At 44.7% G+C, this 15,021-nt stretch overlaps 2 protein-coding genes across 3 annotated transcripts in view; both read left to right on the forward strand.

Moving 5' to 3' along the window:
- The window catches only part of LOC135916041 (carnitine O-palmitoyltransferase 1, liver isoform-like), a 137,507-nt gene extending 127,695 nt beyond the window's left edge, over positions 1–9,812 (forward strand). For both annotated transcript variants that reach the window (XM_065449248.1, XM_065449247.1), the window contains 4 exons: positions 430–590; positions 5,100–5,256; positions 6,353–6,469; positions 7,141–9,812. In XM_065449248.1, the coding sequence (XP_065305320.1) occupies positions 430–590; positions 5,100–5,256; positions 6,353–6,469; positions 7,141–7,329 (624 nt within the window). In that variant the 3' untranslated portion in view covers positions 7,330–9,812. The remainder of the gene's footprint in view (positions 1–429; positions 591–5,099; positions 5,257–6,352; positions 6,470–7,140) is intronic.
- Positions 9,813–11,114: 1,302 nt separating this feature from the next.
- The window catches only part of LOC135916043 (unconventional myosin-Ia-like), a 215,447-nt gene continuing 211,540 nt past the window's right edge, over positions 11,115–15,021 (forward strand). Inside the window, exon 1 of the mRNA XM_065449257.1 lies at positions 11,115–11,216. The gene's annotated coding sequence lies outside the window, so the exon portion shown is untranslated. The remainder of the gene's footprint in view (positions 11,217–15,021) is intronic.

Consider the following 15,021-nt stretch of genomic DNA (forward strand, 5'->3'; position numbering starts at 1 on the left):
GATGCTGCATGTTGCCATGTTCCTTCCTTGCGTGTGATGTGGAAGTACCAGCAAACTATAACTGTTCGCAACCTCTCCGCATTAGGCACCTGCTGTTTAATTTGACATGTTTGACTGTTAAAGGAATGGGTGTAATGCTAAAGACTGCCACAGAAATATCTCTTGTTAATTTACCTCTCTAAACTTGAATCATGGTACTTTGAGCTTGATAAAGAAAAATGCCTTAGCTCATATCTTTTATTTTGAGCATTTATTCTCCTCTTCCAGGCAACTCAGAGGACACCAATTTCTGTCCTACAGCTGTTAAACTATAGTAGCTTTTCCCCTTGTTTTTCAATGCATATGTGTGTGTGTTTTGTTGTATGTCACTTTCTTGAGGCTGGAATTTCCTGAACCTCATAGGTTTTTTCTCTCTTAATATTTGCTTAGGTGTCACCAGATGCATTCATCCAGATGGCTTTGCAACTTGCATACTACAAAGAGAACAAAAAGTTTGTCCAGACCTATGAAGCCAGCATGACGCGGCTCTATCTCAACGGTCGAACCGAGACTGTGCGATCGTGCACTCTTGAGGCAACAGAGTTTGTCAGGTGAGTCCGTCTCTACTTGATTCTGCGCTAGGGTGTTCAGTTAAAGTCATGCACCACAAGACCTGGGAGACATGTCCACATTAAAAAAAAGGCCTTGTTGATTAATTGCTAGTGCAAGGACAACTACTTACAGTGCTGTAATGAGTCGATAAATGCTGTTTTGGGGTTTTTGTTTGGACCTTGGCATGCTGTGAGCAGAGTGGCTGTTGAGCCATCTGTGTCCTTTTTGCCTTGAGCTATTGTGTGCATCATTCATTGCTGGAACAGGCACACAGCTCGATAGCACTGCTACATTCACATGCATGTCCATTTGTTGTTGGTTATGTTACTGGTTGATATATTCCGAAGTTTTACCATTTTGTATCGGTGGTGCATTTTGATCTATACTGTTGCTGACCAATAATTCAATCGGGACACCGATAATCCGAAAATCTTCAATTCAGACATGCCAAATGGAACAGTCTGGTTTAACCGGTGTGCAGCCAAATACTTCTGATCTTGTGAGGGTTTGAAGCCATTATACGCTTGCCCACAAAAGGGCGAGTATGAGTTATCTTGTTTTCTGCATTAATGAGGGCCGAAATAATGAGGTTTGATTGTGCATGCAATTAGTTGAACGCACCAAATTATCTTTGTTCCTAGTGTGTTTTGGTATCCTGTGTACTTTGTAGAGAAAGCTTTTGAGAACTCGCCCAAGGTACTCATTTCGCCCCTTGACAAAACTTGCACCAGTGAGTCTCGCTATATTTCCACTAATTGTACACACAACTCTGTGCATGCATGGCAGGCCCTACATCAAAACTGATGGTAGCACCACTTTGTGTTGCCACATATTGCAGTGTCCTGTTGAGTAGGGTGTGGTGTTCTTAACCCTTCATGGTCTGAATTTTTTGATGAAGTGAAAATTGTGTATTACGTGCACCTGAATGGAAAAAGTCACGGAAAAAAAAATTCCAGCTTGAGTTTTTGCCAATTAATGGAATGTTTTTCTTGTGAACTGCCAAAAACTCCCTGTGTTGTAAGCAGCATGTGGTTCTTCTGACTTCGTAATTTGCAAACACAAACATGTAAAATGTGGGCACAGATTATTTGGCGATCATTTTTGTGCCACCCGAGGCAGGGGTTATGCAATAGGCAGCAGGTTCCAAAAATAGAGTCCGAAGGTGTAACCTCAGTCCAATGCAGCACATGGACATTTGTGAAACTTCAGGGAAAGCTATATTTATCTGCAGCACTAAGTTGACAAATTCTATAATTGGCATTGCTGACACTTACATTTCTAAATTTAATTTTGTAATTTTTCTCAATTTCAGATACCTTTTGCAAAAGATTGATTCGTACAGGAATTATTGTACCATATAGAGTTAAATGAGCACTAAAGATAGCTAATATGTGTATATAGGTTGGTACAGTAACACTTCTGTAATTAGAGATACATCAGTCTCACCGTTAACAGATGACTAGCATGTCAGAAACGGCACAGTAATACAGTAAAACCTCATTAATTCGAAGTCATCGGGACCACAAGATATCTTCAAATTAAGCAGGGTTTTGTATTAAACGAAAGAAAAAAATGCAACCCAGGCAAAGAATTTTGCTGCAGGAATGCGTTACCTTTATTTGGTAATCTTTGGATTACTTAAACCAGTCAGAGATGCGGGTTTCCCGCATCCTGTAGTTCGAGGCTCCAAGGGTCATGTTTTCTAGTTGGCCAACTATGTGCAGCATTTGAGAATTTACACCCGGGCACTCAACAAAACTGCGGATAATGTTCAGTGATCCGATAACTTCCCTGAGAGCGTATGCTCGGGCCGGCTCATTAGCGTCGTTGTCGTCGCTGTCATTGCACATGGTCGCATCAGTGGTAGCTTAACTGTCCAAGTCTGAGTGGCACGTTTGTTGGTAATTTTCAAAGTTTCGATACTCGGCAAAACCGACTGCACCGGATTCGCTATCCTCTGCGCAGAGTGCATTGATGCAGTCGCAATACTCGGCTCCTTCTTCATGAAGTGCAGATGAATAGTCAGCGTCAGCATCGACGGTGCTTTCCTTCAGTAATCCAGTATGTTCAAAACACCACATGATCAAAGTGGGTTCCACTTGCTTCCATGCATACACAATAAGACATGTGGCCCCGAGGAGATCGATGGAGTACTCCTTGCCGTTCTCGTATCAAAGGAGCATGTGCTTGAGCAGGTTTTGGCAGTAAATCTTCCTTGTGTGGGGAATGATGCCTTGGTCCATTGGCTGCGAGATCGACGTGGTGTTTGGAGGAAGAAATACCATCCTGATAACTTTCAGGTGTGGGATCTCACCATGCGTTGGGCAATTATCAACAACGAAGAGTACATTATTGCCTGTGGCTGCGAACTTGTGGTCAAGCTGCCGAACGTAATCTTCAGATATTGCGCCTGTGACCCAGGCTTTCTTGTTGTGCCGGTAGATAAGCTCATCGCTTGGCGGCAGCCGTGCATATTTAAAGCAGCGAGGCTTCCCACTCTTTCCAACTATGAGTAGTGGCAGCTTGTGTTTACCGCACATGTTCACGCCGAACAGAACGGTAATTCTTTCCTTGCCCTGCTTTCGACCCATGACCGCGGTGTCCTTCGCTGTGAACATTTTTTGTTTGCAGCATCATGTAAAAAAGGCCTGCCTCATCAAGGTTGTATACATTGTCTGCACTGTACTCGCTAAGCAACGGAGCCAATGTGTGTTTCTTCCAGTCGTCAACGATGCTCTTGTTTGCACTGCCGCTCTCACCACAGATGGCTACGAAGGTCAAATTATTGTGCTCTTTAAAACGGCTGAACTATCCATTGCTGCACTTAAACTCTTCGTGCCCAAGTTGTAGAGCCAAGTTGTTCGCCTTCTCCCACAGTATCGTTACATTGACGGGAAGATAAACTGCGTTTGCTTTCTGCAGCTATCGAAAGCGAAGTAAAGCTGATTCCACATCTTGGTATGTGGGAACCCGTACTCGCGACCGATTCGAAGAATTTGTCTTGCTGTAGGCCTCCAGTAGCTTCGACTTGTTCAGTATTGTGGATAACGTCGAGAAGGGCACGCTGCGCCTTTCAGCCAACTCGGTCAAGGAACACACGTTCTTACGCGCTTCTTGGATCAAGCAGAACTTCTGCTGCAGTGTTGAGATCTTATACTTTGGAATCTTCGCTCACTGGCGCTTCTGCACAGTTCAGAAAAAAAAAGATAAACAGAAGAACACCACGCTAGCTGCAGCACCCTAACCACCGCGCACAAAGAAATGGCACAGAGAGAGAATGGGCAAATGGCAGCCAGTGGCAGCGGCACGGAACACGCGCTGACGCTGCGACCGCTGCAACTGTAAGGAGTGTGCGGAGTGGGGGACGAGAGCACGTGACAAGAACCGCTATGTCCGCTGCGTTGCAGTGAGGCGCATCTTCTCTGCAGGTGCGCGTTTCGGCAGTGCGTGGGGCGTACTGTGGACTGATGTTTGTGCTAGCAGTACTACGGATCGGGCCCTTAGTCTATAAATAATTGCGATTGACATGTGGCGTTGCCTCACGGCCCATAATGGCCATCGTTTCGTCGGGTTCGCGGTGAAATTGGGATCGGGAATTGTCGTATAGCGCCCCAAATCTTCAAGTTAATCGGGTTGGCCTAAGCCACCGGTCCGAATTATCCGGGATTTCGAATTAACCGAGTTCTAATTAACGACATTTTACTGTAAATGACCAGGTCCACCGCTCTCGTCCTCGCACCGGTTTCCCATGACATGTTAAGTTTTGGCAACATTTACTGGTAGGGCCCTGATGAAGGCGAATCCCCTTCTCAATATGTTGGCTCCAGGCTGAGGCTGTTGATCACCTCAAGTGTTCACTTTCTTGTCTTGTCTGGATTACTAGCCAGAAGCTAGCCGCTTGTTTTCTGATAATAAATCGTGCTGAACTTAAAGAAAAAAGAAAATTTAACCTGGCAAGCTTGTCGACTTTTCTTGCATAAAAAGAAACACCAAATGTACAAGGCAAGATGAGGAACTGAGGGCCTCGAATTTTTACTAGTCATGACCAGGTAAAGATATCATGAACTACATAAAATATCATGAGCAAAACGAGAACAAAGTAAAAGTGGGAGCCAACGTATCGGCAAGTGGACTTGTCTTTTTCAAGACGAGGGCTTATGTCGCCTCGAAAAAGACAAGTGCACTTGTCGTAATGTTGGCTCCCGCTTTTACTTTGTTCACGTTTTGCTCATCATCTTTAATTTCCAACTTTCGCCTTCCTTGTCTTTTCCATAAAATTTCATGTAGTTTGCAATGTCACTATGACATCAGCACCGCCATTTAGGCACGGAATTCAGAAAGCAGCAGCTTGGCTCTCTTTTTTTTTTTGCTATGAACTGGTATTTCTCTGCCAGAGAAATGCACTATTAAAAAAAAAAAATGTAATCTGCCACTTAAATTTTAGTTCTTTGTTTGTTCTTTTGTTTCGATTGCTTCCTTTAAGGTTTCTTTTCTCTTATCCTTGCCAGGGCGATGGTGGAAAACAGTGTGAGCACAGAGGAGAAAATTCGGCTTCTTAAACGTGCAAGTGCCAAGCATCAAAGACTCTACAGGGACGCAATGAGCGGCAAGGGTGTTGACAGGCACCTTTTTGCTCTCTATGTGGCCTGCAAGGGTCTGAAATATGTGAGTTCCATGTCATAACCAGCACAACCTGTCTGCTTTTGGTACGCAAGTCTGACAAGCAGATATGGTGTAACTTTAAGTGAGTGAAGTTTGCCATTACCGTCATTTGCAGGCTGTCACGTGGAAGGGTTTAGTAACACTTGTGTAAGAAGCACTCATCAACAAGTCCGCTTGCGAAACCCACTTTGCTGCATCGAAGCGTGTAGCCTTGATAGCAGTGCATAAAAAATGAGTAAAATAATATTTACTGCTTTGTCAGCACCAATTATGAAACCACTTTTTTAAAAATATTTGTTATAAGCATTTCCATGCCATTTGCAACGGACATCGCTGATGCTTTACCATTCTTAGCAGTTGACTTCCAAGCTCACAGCGCATTGCTTAGATGTTGGGTGCAATGCCATCGTCCGGTGTCCACCATCCGAGAAAACTCAGGGAATTTACGCTTCTATCAGGTAAATGAGCAATAATTTTGTTGTAAGAGAACGAAAGTCGCAGTAATGCTAGCTCGAGTAACAGAGAGGAATCGTAAAGAATCCTCTTTAACGCCATGTTGTCCGCTGGAGGAGTTGCCAGTGTACCGTCAACGACCGACATTCCGGACGGCCGATAATTGGGACGGCTTCGCGGCACCACCAGGTCCCATAGAGTCAATGTATAAGAACGCCTGAAATTTCAGATGTGAGAACCCTTCGCCATCCAATTTTCGGGGCTTTTTGCTGTGACCACCGGTCTGAAACTGTATTTATCAAAGCCGCCACCATCGCTACCATTTTGATTACCTTGCCGCTTCATATTTATGAAAGCTACATAGTCATGGTTGCCATCTCTAGGAGGATAATATAGAACGAATGTAACCCAAACTATGGTGTGCAAAGAGTTAGCTTCATTCACAAAGTCGAGAAGGAGGGGAACTTCAGAGACAATGTAAAGGCAAGCAGCATGATTAGCTTACTAATTGAAAATTGCTGGGCTAGGTTGCTAAGTTCTTTTAGCCCATAGAAATATGAATGGGTCCCTTGCCATCCTCTTTAGTTGTAATTTCGCTTAATTTTGGCTCAGGATGAACCTGTTGTCTTACATACTTTTCATACAGGAAAGTGAATTCTTAACCAACGTGCTTCTGCGTCCCTGGACATTGTCTACAAGCCAGACGCCGCATACACAGCTGGATTACTCGCCAGATGCGGACCTCGAGGTGTTCAGGAACAAGGCAAGTCTTTCTTGTTTACCACAGGGAAAGTATTGAAAAGCATGGGATACAAAGATGTTTGTCTTGAGTAGAGTTCGGTAGACGTGGAAAAGATTGCGTATCCCTTGTGGCCAGGCAAAGGTAATGAATGATGCATGTATTGCAGTGGTGTCTAGTAGAGCTGTTTCATTGCAATGCAGCAGTGCTTCCCAAATTCTGCTATGCTGGGACCCTGCAGAAATGCATAATTAAAGCAATCCAACACTGCCTCCTCTGTTCTTGCCCTGGCATTTGCAATACCATAAGCCAATATTTTATTTAATGCTTACTATAGGTGCATCAAAGTTAGTAGGGCTGAGAATAGTGCGTATAAGATGTCTTCTCATGACACCTTATCTTTCCTAACAGCTTGTTTGTTTTAGAGCAGAATTATGAAAACCCAGAATAGAGTTTAGACAATGTAACTTGCATTTACTTGTTGTAAATTGTAACCGCAATCTTAAATTGCTTCATTGCAATAATAACTTCCTTCCATGGCTGCCATGAGATTTACGAGCACCATGAAGAGCCCCAAGTGGTCAGAATTAATCCGGAGCTCTCCACTGCGGCATCTCTTATAGCCCCAGTGCAGCTTCGGGACGCTAAGTCCCGCGAATCAATCATCAACAATCTGTTGCTGGCCTACAATGCAGATTTCTCCTGGAGGTGGTTTCGGTCCAGTGTCCGATGACGGCTACGGAGTGTCCTACATCTTTCCAAACAACTCCAAGATCTTCTTTCATGTTTCGTCCAAAAAATCCTGCACGAGCACAAACTCTGAAAGGTTTGTGAGGACGTTAGAGGAAAGCATGGACGAGATGAAGGCTTTGTTTGGGTTTTAAGGCAAAGAGGAGTATGCATCAAGGAACAAGAGGCCCAGTGTGACCAAAATAACGGACAGCCTTTTGCGACGGTCATGACACCGTTACAGTTGTCAAAAGTGATGCTTCTTGGCACACTTGCAAGAGAGCTCCCCTTTACATCTAAGTGCTTGACTTGCTTGCAAAGTTTGCAAGCCTTCTACACTATTCAGCGTTTTTATGAATGACATAATGTTCAAGGTGTAGTGTACGCTCTTCCCCATGTACCAGCGGATTAATTATGCTTACAAATTTTACTTGGGTGGTAATGGTGATGGTGGTAAATGGAAGGAAGATTTTAAATTTACTGAGGGACTGCACTCCTTGTTCTAATTGTAGTGCAGATGCCTGGTCGATTTCTGTATATTAAATACGACAACTACTATAACACATGGTTTGTGAGATGTGGGAGAGTTCTCAAGACATTTGAGATGGCTTCCCTTGGAAACTTGGAAGATGCGCGTATATGGCATTTGGTCCCATGCAGTGCCTCTGTGCTCTTTCAGAGACAATGTTTAACTAATGTAACCGCGGATTTTGCATCTTCTATCCTTCATGGTCCTGGTAGGGCTAGAATACAAATACCTAATGATTGTGTTTTTGTTAAGTCAAGCCACTTGGCAGTGCAATGTGTAGAAGGTGAAATCGGTCATGGCTGACCTGTTAGTGGTTCTTGAAATGTCACGTAGGCAAGAAATTATTGATGCTGCACCTACGTTTGTCGCAGGTATCTACTTTTAAGTAACTTCAAGAGCATTACAGTACTGTGGTTGTAACAGCGTTTTGTTTTTTGCAAGCTGTAGTAATCTCTCACACACAAATTATATTAACCTAATACTTACCTATGTCAAAGGAGAATGGGGGTACAGGTTCAGCGTACCTTGTTCAAAGAAGTAGAAGGAATTGGAAGCGAGGTACATATGGTTTCCAACATTTGGTGTTCTGCCAGATTTTTGCTTGTGTAGGCTTCATCAAAATTAACAGGATAAAAATTCGTGGTGTGGCATGGTGGATTTTTGCGATGTCCACATCAAGTGGCATTGTAATTTTGCAAGTTTGCTTTGTTGTTGTAGCGATGATCTTTTTTCACAGTTAAAAAAAAAAGGCTTTGTACAAGTGAACAAAGTAGCAAGGCGCTGTTTTTTGCAGTGGGCTAAATTTATTGGGCATGTTCAACATGGAGTAAATGTTGGACTGTGCTGGTTTTCTAGCAAAGGCTTTTTAGGAGACCATGTAGCACAAACGCAAACCTTTTGGACTTCTATTGCTTTGAAAGCTTTGCTCTTCCTTACTTAGAGGACCCTGGATGTACAGTGCACTACACTGCTAACGGGAGCACAGAAGTGCTCACAGAGTGCTCACACTCTGTGTGGATCCCAGCTATCGACTGCTGGTAGAAGCAGTTAGGCATACTACGCAGATGAGTACAGAGGAGACGGTAGCACCTACAGTGAGTCGTCTGCTTGTGCAAGCTTTTCTAAAATTTTAGCTAAGAGAAATCCGCTCATGCCCTGCAATCTTATGTTCCTTTTATCAGTGGACCACACTACTTATGTGACAGGAGCTTTAACTTCGTCTTTTTTTTTTTGCAGCTGAGTGCATTAGTGGTAGTGTTAATGGGTCTTGTGTGCCGAGTGAAGCCAAAGCTATTGAACGCAGAAGTATTATTACTACCTGAATGCTGTATAGTCTGCTGGACATTGGTCATCTAATGCAAGTTCTGCACTAAGTGTTCACTTTTTTAGGAGAAAGCAAAGGAGGGCAAATGCTGTGCCTTTGGGAGGCACATGTCACAATGCGATGCAAACGTCCTAGTTTTGCCACTTAATGCCGCTGGCTTTTTCTATTGGTTAAATAGCACTTGTTTTATTTTGCCCTGTGCTAGCATTGTATTTCCTTATGTGTTGAACAGTCTCGAAGTCTATTTTTTTACGTTTTTACCCAGGACTTGTCCACTTTTGGAGTTGTTCCTGTATTTTCCCTGCCCGAAATGGGCACAGCGCACCAGCCATTTTTGTATTGAGATTTTAGATGCAGTGACTGTTACCAATGAAATGTTTGCATGGGCAGTTCAGTGTGTGTTCTTGTTTGTGTGTGTTTATACAGATGCATGGTTGTTTGTTGACTTAGTGAATGTAGTTTCCCAGAGACAAGTCTTGCTCATTTTTTAGAGGCCTGCATGTGTGGGACTTCTGAAAAGCTCTCTGGCACGCGAGATGAAACACCGATCCAAAGTTGTGTCTTAGTTATTGTCGCCTCCTTTTTTTTTTCTTGTGGAATGCAGTGTGTCGATTTTAGTGGCAGTGGTTTTGAAGACAATTTTTATATACTAATGTGAATTGTGCTTTTTTTATGTCTGGTGGCCTTTTGTATGTATACATGAAGGCCCACTCACTGATGGTATGTGCTTAATGTTAACAGTGTTTGCTTGGTGACGAATGTAATAAAATCATGGTATGTCAGTATGCTTTGTGTGGCTAATCATTTCTGAATATTTATCTTGCTGAGTGTGTGTGGTGAGCTATCACTTGTCACTGCTATGCTCGTACTAATAATGCTCATCTTTTAGCGGGGTGTGATGTGGTGGCTGTGGAATTGCGGTGCAGAGCGTGAGGGTGCAGTTTCAGTTCCCTGTCATGGCGGCTGCATTCTAATGTGGCTGGAATGCAAAGCAGTGTACCCCACTTCCTGTGCACATTATGCACAGATGGTCAAAATTAACCTGTAGCGCACTTTTACGGTGTCCTTCGTACCGCACTGTGCGTTTTCGAAACAATAGATCTCGTAATTTAATTTGTCTGATTGCCCAGACATACCAGCCATCTTACTCCACTTAATAATTAAACAAATACTGCTTACAAGCATTATAAACATTTTTACTATGACAAAAAAAAAAAAACTGCCACAGCCATGGTAACACAAGTAAGCAGGCGCAGAAATAGATAAAATTGCCTGGCCACGAGTGCTAGTGATGTGATCAGTAAAACTACTCCACTCAGTTCAGATATGTAATGAAGCTGGTAAATTAGTGCCTTCGTGTCGCCGAGGGGGCATGTGAGGCTTTATTTTTCAGGTGTTCAATGTAGATAATGAGCCGTGGGAAGATGGTTGTTCGATGTTTGACTGGAATTCTAAAGACAAAAGCATTTGACCAGTGCTCTGTACCTTATAACTGTGCGTCCCTTGTCATACGCTAAGTGTTCTAATTTCAGGTGGCAAAAACAACAAATCTATGCCGGTTCTTGCTGGAATGCCAGTCTCGTAGTAGCAATGGAATGCACGCGCTTTCTTTTTTACGCCTTTGAGAAATGTGTTGAGCCAGTCCTTTCGAGGCAACGTGATGTGCAATGCAATTTCGAACTGATAATTGTCAAAATGCAAGATTTGCTAGTTTGCATGAGGGAGAAGGAGAGGGACTACTCTGAAGGCAGTGATTTAAGTGGACACTAAAGAGGAACACTGAATCAGTGTAGGCGGATACAGTGTTCTTTCAAAACCATTTTCATTAATTTTTTCGGTAATAGGTGAATTATTAGAAAGGAAAATGAAGGTCAAAGTTAATTTTAAATTTTCACACCGGAATATCTGGTCGGTGCGTCAGTGTGACGTCGCAAATTTCAAAGCAATTTCTCTCATTTTTTTTCGATTTTGTACTAATGTGGCTCGGTAAGCTTTCTTAAGACTCGGTAAGTTCAGTATTTAGCTCTGGTAGATTACAATACAGTACGTATGTTCACCGATAAAAGATTAGATCTGACCAGACGCCCTCTAAGTCCATGATGTCGCGGCTAGGTGGGCGGGAACTTCAGGCGGGCATCGCCACTCGTGTTTCGTTCTTGCATCTTTTCAGGCTTAAGATTCTTGTCACGGTAAGAGTGGCATTTCTTTTTTTCTTCTTGATAGTTTAGATGTGTAGTTCGCTTTTACTGCTCAACTTATATTTCTCTTTAGTGTTATCGTTCATGCCATTTACCTAGGACATTTTAATTGAGGTATCGGTGTCGCGGTAGAGCACTTATGTATACCAAGTTCAAACATCTGCGTTTAAACCGTGTTGTACTTTAGTAATACAACTGGGGTACAGAATATCGATTTGTTAATAACTAAGCGTTTTTCCCCCCGAAATATAATGCGGCGATCAGCCAGCAGTGGCGTGGTGGAAGTAATATTAATCAAACAAGGTAATTCTAAAATGCGCGTAAATGGCCTCACAAATGCCATATTGGAGCGATGTTTGCAGCTTCCACGACGCCGCCGGAAGTAAGTTGGCGATGAGCAGATTTAGGAGCAACTTTTCTGCTTGCTGGTTGACGACTTGATTGATCCGAGCAATGCCTCCTAAAGCACTAACTGCATTGAACCAGCTATCTATTTTTTACGATGCATGACGACTGTCGCAGAGGCGGTTCCAGGGTTCTTGCTTTTTTTGTGTGTGAAGTGGAGGGTCTGACAGGGGTAGTAATATATAATGATGATGACTGCACAGATGCTTACGATTAATAATAATAAAGTTGGTAGCTGCCCGGAAGGGTAGCCATCAGCGTACCAGTGCTTATGCAGCGGGGGACGGAGCAGCGAGGTGTGCCTTGACCCTCTCCCCCACCTCCTCGTCTTGTAGGTTGGGGGGGGGGGGGCGAGTCAGATATCTGTGCGAAGTGTTCTCATGGCGAAATTTTTCTTTCTTTAAGGGCTTCAATAATCATTAAAGTTCGCATGTCTCTCCAGAGCAAAAGAACAGGAAAAGCTGGGAATAAGGCATTCATGCGTTTGTCATGCGCTGACGCTGCTGCGCACACAAGTTTTAAGGGAGAAGAGGAGAGGGGGACACGACTGCCACGTATGATAATGGATGAAATGTGTTTGATTTGATTGCCATCAAAGCTTACCGTTTCAATGCGGGAGCAGCGCCTAAATTTTCCATCACGTAAAACCAGCAATGCTGTCCACAGATCACTTGCTTGCCAAATAGTTTGACCGGCTGCTTTGCGGGAAAGTTACCTCACAATTCAAGAAATGTGCTTACACTTTTGCCATCTCAATTTACTCGTGGCACATTCGACTGGTCGTTTTCTAGCGTTCCGGCTGAGCTACAAAAGTCGTTAAAAACAACTTTAACGCTGTATCAAGATAATAAGTAGTTGTAGTAGCGATAATCTATCTTTACTGTTTATTAAAACAGCAGCCTGGTTACCCTGGCACTAAAGCTTAGTTTGTTTTATACAGTCAAACCTCGATAGAAGGAAACTCGGTTTAATGAAATTCGCGATGTAACGAACTAGTTTCATTTCCCGATCTCAGTTGCATTGAAAGCCGTATATTTCTTTTCGCGATTTAACGAAGTAATTGTGTGACACGGTTTCGGTATGACGAAGCTTTCGGCTATTCCATGCATGTACTTGGAGCCTGTATGGCTAGTAAATCTAGCAAGAAAAAAAATATATATATATAAGAATGTCCGCCGAGGCCAACGTTGTTTCAAGCGTCTTTCCGCGTGTAGTTTAAGTGCCAAAGCCGCCGTCGAAGCGGGCGCACCGGGATGTGGTAGGAAGGAAACACCGCTACGCCATTTGCCGCGTTGGTAAACGACTTGCGGAGACCGCGGAGGTGCTGGTGGGGGTGACGATGAAAAATTTAATGAATACTTGGAGCCTTCTGTTTACATGCTAGTATTGGGCCGGCTCTTGGTCGCGCGAAGGGGCCGGCAGTTGGTGGAACTCGGCGACTACGAAAGCCCTACGCACCGGCTTGTTTCTGGACAGCTGGGTCGGAGCTGGACACCGCGACCTCCCATTGCTCTAGGTCGGCGAGTAGCTACTCAGAAGGTGGCTGGAGCTCAGAGCATTTAGAAAGGACGTGGTGGAAATCTGCCTTTGGGGCTCCGTATAGCGTGAACTCTGGCCAGAACAGCCCTGGGTGTATAAGTATTAGATGGGCAGAGGAGAGAAGTGCGGGATTGCAGCTGGCGCCACGTCATCTGCTCCAATTTAGTTTAGGGTTTATGAGGCGGTGGATAATGAAATCTTTGCTCCCTGAAATGAAGTGAGATTTCATGGTACGTAAGCATTCTAGCGTGGGCGCTTCCTGGCTCGGCTGCCTGCCCTGCTCGGTTGACGTATGCTCGAGCGGTGTCAAGGGCGGCCTTGTTGCCTGGGTGGCGTGCGTGTGCTGGGACCTATACTGGATGGGCCTTACGGGGGATTGAGCGGAGGTTAGAATTTTGATAGCGGTTGTCTGTATTGATGTCGGTTGTGTGAAACCGTCCGTTGGCGAAATTTTGTATCGCAGTTTCCGAGTCGCTAAAGATTAGTGTGACAGTGGTGAAGGAGATTGCCTGTGCTATTGCCGCTTCTTCGGCATCTAGCGAAGTGTCCATTCTGACGGATCCCGCTGTTTGCGGCGACAAGTCGCTAACAGCGACGCTTATGGTGTATTCTGGTAAGGGGGGGGTGTATTCCCTCCCACCCCCCCGGGGCGGGAGTTGTAGTGTTTGTAAAGAGCTTGAGCGCGCGCTGTGCGTCTAGCTTGATGATGGACTGGATGCATGTTTTTTGGCAGTGGGTGAACGGTGAGGAGTTGTTCAATGGCCCAGGGGGTGGGGTGTGTGGGTCTAAGATTACTTGTTGGGTTTAGGCCTAGTTTCTGTAGAATAGCTGGCCTGTGGGGGTAGAAGAGAGGCGCTCTAACTGCGCTGTACGATGAGATTCTGTCAGCTCGTCTAGAGTGTTATGTATTCCCATTAGAAGGAGGCGTTCGTTAGAAGTATGTCTGGGAAGATTGAGTGCGGTCTCGTAGGCTTGTCGTATCGGAGCGTTGATTTTCTCTTCTGCTCTTGAGAGGTAGAGATAGGGGAGGGAATAGACTATGCGGCTGATTACAAATGCCTGAGCGCGCCTCAGCTCTCAGCGCTCGGAGAAACACGAGAGCTGACGACTCCTTTTGCGCAAGGGGATGTGGAGGGAGTGAACGCGCAATAACGTGATCAAGCACAAGCGAAGGGGGGAGGAGGGAGGCTGAGTCCTCAAGCAGCCGCCTATCAGCCTTGTCTTCCTCGCGCGCGTCCGTGCCCCAGCCATGCGCCTTATTTTGGAGGCGGCAAAATACGGCGGCATGTGCAAAGTCCGAGCCGAAATGGTTGACGCCTTCCCGTGCATTGTGTTGTTGGCGTGCGTCTATAGTGTTGTCGGTCGTGCAATCTCAAGTTTCCAAGACACGGTGCAAAACGCTCTCTGGCGTTGTGACTGCGAGTTTGTGGTGATCCAGTGAGATCTGTTAATGTTTGCCATAGCGCGAGTGACACCAATAGAGATACGAAGCTAACTTCGTGCAGTTGTCTCTTTGCTATCGCCATCGGTGACCTGCCTTTCTGGCAAAACTGACTTTTCTACGTTTCTTTCCTTTTCTTCTTTCTTTTTCCCGCTGCACAAATATTCCCATATTTTTACAGTGTTTTTAGTTTGTGGGTGCCGGCCGCGGGTCACTAAGCGCCGTTAGCTATGGCGTCCGAGATTTACGGTGCCGCTCGACGCAACACACACAAATCTCGGACGCCGCGAGCCATGTCGATGTATTGCTCTCGGCGCTATCAGCCCGCACGCGCTGGCGCTCATAACTGTGCTGTTATGGCACGGCCTTCTTCCAATTTGGTTTTAACTGCTTACTAACAAGATACTATCC

Source organism: Dermacentor albipictus, chromosome 4 (assembly GCF_038994185.2).
Source record: "Dermacentor albipictus isolate Rhodes 1998 colony chromosome 4, USDA_Dalb.pri_finalv2, whole genome shotgun sequence".
Lineage (NCBI taxonomy): Eukaryota > Metazoa > Arthropoda > Arachnida > Ixodida > Ixodidae > Dermacentor > Dermacentor albipictus.